A 9,117-nucleotide genomic window follows, 5' to 3' on the forward strand; every position below is an offset into this window, starting at 1 on the left:
ATAAGCAATCCTGAAAAACACGGGGGTGCTTAACTTTTTTCCAGGTGTATATAATAGGTTTTAAAATGAAGTAGGGATCCTGCTATAAAAAGTATGTTGTAACTGGTTCTTTTAAATTATGGTTGAAAATAAGGCCAAGTTCAGTCAACATAACTATAATCTTGCTTTTCTACTTTATTGATCTTGTTGTTATAATTTTTCTGTACTTCATCAATTTTCTTATTACAACCTTTCTATACTTCTTCAGTCTTGTTGTTGTAATCTCTCTCTACATCTCTAGTAGCTTCATCAATCTTGTCTTCAGTGAGATTTATTTTTAATTTTAATTCTTCTTGAAATAGCATGTTTCTTACTTTTAATTGCATTATCAAATTACCCATCTCTTACCTCATGATAATTTAAATTGCTGTCCATTTGCTCTTGTTGTTCTCTTAATTTTCTATCTCTTTCTTGATATTAAAGGTTCCATTAACTCCAATATTATGCCTCATGAGGTAAATTCAAAATAATCCCACTTTGCACATAAGTGTTATAACATTGTTTTTTCTTTGGGTAAGTTCTTTTAAATTATTTGTTGAAAATAATTTGAAGTACAGCACACGTAATAATGAAAAATTAGTTTATTTACTCCTTAATGTTTGCTATAGCCTACAAATACTATTACTTGTTCACAGCTGACTTGTAGGCCTAAGTTTACAAATGACATTTCAGTGGAAATAATTTGCTAATGGCACTATGACAGAACTAATCAGCTGAGTAACCAAATGTATGTGATAACAAACATTCATATGAACTCTTCACTTTGTCTGATATTAATAACTGAAAACTGACTCAATGCCTCACTAGTTCTTGTATTTATAATGTAGCGTTATTTCTAGATATTTCGCAAAGCTTCTCAATCATTACAACACTGAAAATATAGCTTACAACTATATTTATTTAAGTTTATAAAATGACTGAAAAATTATTCTTTTACAAGAGTGGTAATACAATAATTTGGAAACTTTCTAAGACTGAATAGTAAAAATGTTTAATTTAAAGCTGAAACTTAATTTTCTTCTCTCTTATGAGTAAAAGTCTTTACATTTTGTTGTAGCTGAAAATTCCTGGTCTGTTACTTAAATGGTATTATAAGTTAATTAATTACCATTAGATCCAGTAAATACTATTTTTGAAATACGTGTATGGTAAAAAATATCACCATAATATATGAACAACGTTTTTGTTTTTTTTAATTTATAGTCAAGTGGTGCATTTGTGTTTGGGGCAATGAGTTTTTTGGACAAAATATCCAATGGTCTAGCTATTGTGATCATTCAGGACATACACCCTTGTGTGTAAGTACATAGTTGAAGTGATATGTTAAGTGCAGTTTTCAAAAGTTTTTATTTCTAGAGTTCTTATATGTTAAATACTGTGTAAGTTACAGAGAATTAAGTAAGACTGTGAAGTTCTATAAAGTTAAATATAGTATGTTCAGTTCCAGTTAATTAGTACTTTTACACTTAGAAGAATAGGTACTGTGTAAATACATTTCTAGGACTAACTGTTCTATACGTACATTTCTAGAAAGTTTTGTGATAAATTAGGAGTTGCAGTATTTTGAAAATCATCAGAATACATAAAGTAACTGAAATGTAATCGATGCTCATTCGTAATCAATTATGTCAAGTTAATTACTAGTAACAACAGATCTAGAAAGTTAAAGTAATATAGAAGCTCAGGTGTAGAAATACAAGTTTTTGTTAGTGTTAAGCAGAGAGCTAGATATTAGGTAATATTATACAAAGTAATAGCAACATAGAAGAACGGGTGTTAAGATCTACAGCTCCTCTTAACGTATTTTGTGAACATTATATAAAAATATAAGATAGAATGTAGGAATTTATCATACTTCAAATTAGAATTAGTTAAATTTGTAAACTTATGACAAGATTTCTTCTACTGGTATATTTATCCATTTTAGTGAATAAAATGCAATTTTCGTGCCAAATTATAGTATAAACAAGATATATGAAGGACATCTGAGATTTGTAAACATTTTAAACTAAAATTTATTTTTTGAGTGAATTACTACTATTTTAATAAGCTTTATTATTTTGGAGTTTTACATATTGGTTCCTTTAGGTGGTGCTGTAAGGACTGTCAGTGGTACTACCAGTATGTTCTGGTGTTTTCTTGTGGAGGATCAGCCATTTTCACACTCTTCCTTCTTGCTACCTTAGCATGTTCACCAATAGGAGTAAAGACAAGAAGTGGTATAGAAAGTTTTACCTTGGTTTGAAATATAACTATTTAAGTCATTATTTTGTTCCTGTTTTCAAGTGTTAAATATACAAGTTCATCAGTTGGTATGAATGCAACTGTTAAAGGAATGACTATTCATCATTGATGAATTTCTTGATTTTTAACAAGCTCTAGATGTTAACTTCATTTGTCTTGTTCTAGAGCCCATTAAACTTTCTGAACAGTAGACCTAGCTTACAAATACAAGGTTTTCTTGACTATTGAAGAGCAATAAATCCCTAGTAGCCTAACTTGATAATTGCAAGGATCCATGAATTTCTGCACCTTCACCTCAATGGAATTGAGGTGATTTACATGCCTAAAAGTTCAGTAAGAGGTTTTTTAGATAATAAAAATATTTTTGTAGTTTATGAAATTGGTGGTAACATAGGTGACACTGTTTTTATTTTATTTCACCAGGAATTGCCAGATCTAACCGAGCTGTTGAAGAGATTAACTACAAAAATAATGATGGAGCATCACACTTAGGTATTCATGACAATGAAGATAATGACACAACAAATTTAATTGAAACTATGAGTTCAGTCAATTGAAAGTTGTGAGGTTTACCAATGCCTTTTACTTTATCCATATGGTCACTTGTAATGATGCTGCCTGATAAGACTATTATAGAAATAGACCTATGTTTGAACAATGTACAAGGTTTACATATGTTAAAGATTCTGTTAGCAGTGTCTTACATGTATGATTTTTATGAGTTTAATGGTACTGTTGATTGATTACATTGAGTACAAAAAAGAATGTGGACACATTACAGATTAATTATAGGTAAAAGAATATTAAAAAACAATTTACATTGTTTGTATGTATTAGTATTTTTATCAGGATTTACTGATTTATAAAGTTTGACTTTTCCATGTAAACTACTATTAAGAAATTTGTATGTTTTTTTTAATTATTTAAAATAGTTTTAAGGTCCAGCAACCATACCTGTATTTTAAAGTTGAGTTCTTAGTTATACCAGCTATTGAGACTCAAGTTTGCTCTTTTTTTATTAGTATATCCAAAACCAAATGAACTAATGTGGTACTAATCCTATAAAGGAAGCTTAAAAAACCACAGAGGTGTATTTCTGTTTTTATGTAGACATAGTGCCAGCTCTAACCTTTTCATGTTAACAATCACTGGAAAATATTACCCTAGGAATAAAGAAAAAGAAAATTTTTAAATTAAATATTTAGAAGCTCATATACTGGAGCAAAGTATTAAGATGTAAACAACTTTCGTAGATCAAATGTGATGCAATTACTCAACATACTACTTGTCACACAATTTCATTGCTCTGTTTCTGACAGTTTTGTTAATGTAGTTAGTTTTAAGGTTACAGACTTTCTATTAAAGGAGAAAATAAAGGTAAGCTGCAATGTAATTTCATTTACTCTCCAAATATACATACCGAAGTTAATAGTGAAGGTGTTATTATTGCTGTTGCATCTTACATATCATAGTTTATTTACTTAATATTTTTATAAACTTGTGTAGAAGCTGATTTTAAGTTGAGACTTTAAAATATTTATATGTATTTGGATGGTCATATTGTGTTCGAATTTTCTCACTAGTAAATACTCCACCACGGAGATGATACATGGTTTAAACAATTATTCTAAAATACTATTTGTTTAAACAGCACACTTTCAGCATCATGGGTTTCACATTTCTAAGAACCCCCCCCCCCCAAAAAGCACAACTCAAAGAATGCTTAAAATGTATTACGAATGTTATTTTATGTAAAACATGAAATGTTCTGTGTATTTTAAGATTCTATCCTTTTATTCATCCACAGTGAAATTATGCAACATAATTTGCTGTAAATCAGTTCTGTGTATGATTTCTTTCTTTCAACTATGGAAGAAAATAATGAATACCTTTTAATACACTGAATATTTTTAGATTGTGATCATTGCTACTGATTTTATTATATAGTATTAACTGGAAATATTGAATATTTTTTTCTGTGTATTTTCAGTTTTAAGACTTGTTGATAGTGTCTCGTATTGCTTAGAAAAAACTAACCCGAACACAAGGAAACACCTACACCAGCATCACTCATTCCCTCAGTATTCCTCAACCACTTGCAAAAATAAACTTGACAACTATTTCTTTGCCAATACAAAAAGATGCTTTTCTCTTTCCAAGAGATGAATTTTAACACTGATTGTTTGTTTTCATATTGTACAAATTTTAATAATAACATGAGGAAGATACAATATTTTATTTACAACTTTGGCAAGGTATTCAAAAACTTAAATTAGTTTATTACCAAGTGAAAGGGGCTCTTTCCCGCAGCATTCTCACTCCAAATCTTTGCCACTCTCCTTGTCTTATCCACAGTTCTTGTGCAGTGTCTAGACAACTCATGATAGCTGCACCCTTCCAAGATGTGATCCTAGGGTCCATATCCTAGCAGAATATATGATACCAGTCAGTTACAGGGTTCTGAAGTTTCAAAATTTTGTACAGAGGAATTAACATAAATAGTGGAACAATTGTAAAAATAGAGTTGGGAGTTCAATATTTGATGATCTAAACGAGAAACTTTGAAATTTTTAATCAAGATGAACTGATGGTTGTTTTCACTGTGTATGTGAATTAATTAATTAAAGTCTTATCTATTATAAATGAACTTCGAACCCTAAAAATAACACAACTTTGCTACAATTAAGTTTGTTTTGTATAACCTGTGTAATTATGTAAAAAAAAAAAATAATAATATTGTTACGATACTTGTACTTTATACCTATTCCTTTTACTCTGTATAGAATCTTGGAATTTTAGAGATCCTTGTAACTAATACATTAACTCATTTATAGGTGCTATTAACTAATCTTTAGTTACAGCTAGGATCCATATTCTAGCACTCAGTCTGATGACAGTAAGATGTATAAAAGTTATTCCTGAACAAATTAAGCTCAGTTTGTTACAGTATGATTATCTAATTAACAAATTGTTCCATGAACAAAGAGGAATTTATATCCTGTCAGCTAGGATATTCAATAACACTTAAGGAAGAAAACAGCCCTTGGTCCATAGTGGCTGTCCCATTCATCCCATCAAGCTCTTTCTTGAACACACTTAATTTTGTTGCATTTACCACATCTTTTAGCAATTAAATCCAAAGGCTGACGACTCTATTCAAAACATAAAATTACTTATTTTGCAGACTTCTACCCTACCAAATCTTAAACCTATGTCCCCTAATCCTATTAATCTTACCTTTAAACATAAAAAAATATGATGCATTAGTCCTATCTATTCCATTTTATGATTTTGAATATTTCAGTCAGATCCCCTCTGACCCTTCATTTATCAAAAGAAAATAATTTTAATGACCTTAACCTGTCCTCAAATGACATCCTCTCCATCCAGGGAATCATCCTAGTAGTCCAAGACTGAATATAATATTCAAAATGAAGCCTAATCAGAGACCTGTACTAAGAAATGATAACCTCCTTTGACTTCTATTCAATATTCCTGCATACACTATCTAAAACCCTATTTACTTTTCCACTGGCCTGGAAGGCAGAAAAGACTGAACAACAAAAACATCAAAATCCATAACACTGTTGAGTTGATTTTCAACCATCTGAGATACAACTAAATCCTTTGATGAATAAATCAGAATCTTTATCCTAGAAGTAAGTCTAACATTACTATATTAATATATCTTCTCATTTTAATGTAAAAACTAAATTCTCTTTATTGAAACAACTATTAAAAACAAGATAAAGTGGGTGATAGAAATACCATTTTGTTCTTAATCTTGTGATATTTTTAAAGCAATTACACATTCCAACTTTTTTTTTCTCATCATATTGTTATTAATTCTCTAATAATATGTAGACCAAGAACAGATTCTCTGTAGTTCAAATGCATCATCATGCAGTTAATAAAAGCTTGTTTTACAAAAACATGGCTTTAATATGAGTTTGTTCCTGGGGACAAAATAGTTCTGTGGGTTTGATTAGCAAAAATTCTAGCATATTTTTGACAATTATCATTTTAATGCATTATGGCAACTAAATTACGCACTAAAAGTTCTAATTACTTGCAAAGACATCCACTAATGAAAAATACGTAAATGTTATGTTTTTATTGTAATAACAATTTTATTCAGCTTCAAACCCTAATATTTAATTGAACCATACACATACATGGTATTTTATGAACAAAATAGTTCCTGGTATATAAAGTAAAACTGCAAGAAATACCAAACATCTCAACTGTCACAAAATAATGCAACAATTGATTAACCAGAGAAAGAAGTGACTTGAAGATATTGCAAGTGAACAAGGTTGCCATCAATCATTTTTTCAAATAAATCTAGTTTATTTCTGTGATACCTCATCACTCTCTTCACAATGAAGAAGAAAATGTATCGTGATTTTTCTGCAGTAATTACCCTTCTCACCACAGACCTCCTTTACTGTGCATGTCATGAGATTTTTAGTCAGTAACATGGTCATGGGTCAAAGGCAATGTCATTGCATTCGTTGACTCACATTCCAAATTTTAATGAACTACTATTTTATGAATTTATATCAACAAGTTTGGTATAAAATTGTAGATTATAATTTAAAAGTAACTATTAAGAAACACCTAAACATCGATTTTGTGTGTCACGTGGTATATTGATTGCAGCACTAGTTTGAATTAGATGTTTGTGATGTCAAAATACAAAGTATATAGTTTTGTACGAATTAGGAACTCGCATTACTGATATTGACAAACTAGAATATAAAAACCTGCTATCTTTTCTACTTGCCGAGATATCGCTCATGCACTGAATCAAACACAGTGGACCTGCTCATCTCTTTCCAGTTTTGGAAATGTTCCTTTATATACACTTTCTTCTGTCTATGACATGTGAATAACCAATCAAATGCTCAGCATGTCCCCCTAGTGGCTTTCTCAGCCATTTTCAAGTATTATGATGTCATCTTGTTCTTTCAATACAAATCTTCAAGCTGAGTCTTTAGTCTGCTCAAAATTTCATAGTTTTTTAGACCCAAATACAGATTAGTTACTAAGCTTGATAAATTATAGCGGAATTCTATGGTATCGATATAATAATTTATGAATTTTTGGTTATTTCAAATGCATATATAAAACCTAAAAAAATTATTTCATTTCACATTCTCCATGTGTGAAATTTGATAAAGCTTAGCAATCTACGACAAGCAGCAAAGGAGTACAAAAGTTGTAACCAGAAACAATAATTGTTTGCTTTACTTCTTTATTTACTGTCCTATATTTTAAGAAAAATATATTTAAAAAGTTATTTATAAATAGTAATAATGTATATACATCTATAATGTATAATAAATGAAATATGACTGCATTTTACAAAATACTGGTCTACTAAAACACAACCAAGACAAGTCAGTTTTATATTATTGGATACAGTAACATACGTGCACATGCACCGCATCATTGTAACTTCTGTATTGTTAGCCAGGCATGGCTTAAAGGTCAATATAATAAATATATATAAATGTATAATGTTATGATATTTAAGCCATTTAGTCTAAACACTTGAGTTTTTTTTTTTTAAATCGAGGTTACGCAGTATGTCAAATCGAACCAACCCATACAGAGATACAGTAATGAAAATAACACATAAAATATAAAGTGTTTTTTTTAATTTGATAACTATCTGGAGGCTATAAAGATTCTGCATGTGAAATTTGAAAATGTTCTGAGGCATAAAAGTATTTTTAATCTTAAAGTCAAAATTACTTTGCATGTTGGATAGTCAACATTTTGAAAGACAAAATTTTATGAGAAAATCTTCATACATAATTTTAAAACCTGAGTATTTTTTTATATGAAAGCCTTGTAATGTTTACCAATAACCCGCAAAATTTTGTAAAAATATGCACATCAAAAATCATAGAATAATTACTCTCATGGATACTTTCGTGGTTACGAGCTGGGTGGATTGCACCCAGCCCATAATGAAAGGGTTAAACTATTATTTGTTTATTCATGTTATACCAGTTATCATGGCTAATAATCCATATTTTAATAGAATAGAAGTTTTAAGTTCTTAGTTTTATAAGACAATATTAAAAAAAATTCCTCAATTTCCACTAACGTGAGAAATGTGACATTTTTAGCAGTAACATAGCAGCTCTGAGTTTGTTTTCTTTTCCAAGTACAAACTTTTAGCTCATAGCTCCATCATCTATTCACCAATTTTGGATCTAATTATACAGTTTTTGGACTCAGGAGGTCAAACCCTTTTGACTGATGTGTTTGACCACAACGAAGGTCTCATAGATTAATTTACTCTAATCCTGCCTAAAAGAATTTCAGTTTGAGGGTAGGCTGGTAGAGATCCTGATGAGTAATAAAAATCATATTGGGTATATGCGTGCCTCACACTTGATGTTGCTGGCAAGGTTTTCATCTATCAAATCAGGTATTATATTTGTTGTTTTGTTAATTTCTCTTTCAATACAATCTTCGTTCCCATGGGTTTGTTTGTTTTGGATTTTTTGTGCAAAGCTACAAGAAGGCTATCTGTACTAGCTATCTCTAATCTAGCTGTGAAAGACTAGAGAAAAAGGCAGCTAGTCATCACCATCCACTGCCAACTGAAAGGGCAAGTATGTTTGGTGAGATGGGGATTCAAACCTGCAAACTGTGAGTCAAGCACCCTAACCATCTGGCCATGCCAAACATCAATTAGCTTGGATAAATTTGCAACAGCTCTTGTTGCATAGTTAGAAAACCAAAAAATTTGTGATAGTTATGGGACATCGTCTGCTTTTTGAATGTTATTATTCTATGTTCTTTGGTGCATTATTT

General features: G+C 30.2%; 2 protein-coding genes across 5 annotated transcripts in view; one reads left to right on the forward strand and one right to left on the reverse strand.

The window, feature by feature from the left end:
• The window catches only part of LOC106472613 (major facilitator superfamily domain-containing protein 12-like), a 14,700-nt gene extending 11,530 nt beyond the window's left edge, over window positions 1-3,170 (forward strand). Inside the window, exons 5-7 of the mRNA XM_013933264.2 lie at window positions 1,243-1,337; window positions 2,128-2,258; window positions 2,707-3,170. Of these exons, the coding sequence (XP_013788718.2) occupies window positions 1,243-1,337; window positions 2,128-2,258; window positions 2,707-2,840 (360 nt within the window). The 3' untranslated portion in view covers window positions 2,841-3,170. The remainder of the gene's footprint in view (window positions 1-1,242; window positions 1,338-2,127; window positions 2,259-2,706) is intronic.
• A 1,330-nt stretch (window positions 3,171-4,500) lies between these two features.
• The window catches only part of LOC106472614 (actin-related protein 8-like), a 47,474-nt gene continuing 42,857 nt past the window's right edge, over window positions 4,501-9,117 (reverse strand). For all 4 annotated transcript variants that reach the window (XM_022401162.1, XM_013933265.2, XM_022401163.1 and 1 more), the window contains one exon: window positions 4,501-4,707. In XM_022401162.1, coding sequence (XP_022256870.1) covers window positions 4,564-4,707 — 144 coding nt within the window. In that variant the 3' untranslated portion in view covers window positions 4,501-4,563. The remainder of the gene's footprint in view (window positions 4,708-9,117) is intronic.

Source organism: Limulus polyphemus, unplaced genomic scaffold (assembly GCF_000517525.1).
Source record: "Limulus polyphemus unplaced genomic scaffold, Limulus_polyphemus-2.1.2 Scaffold5467, whole genome shotgun sequence".
NCBI classification, from domain to species: domain Eukaryota; kingdom Metazoa; phylum Arthropoda; class Merostomata; order Xiphosura; family Limulidae; genus Limulus; species Limulus polyphemus.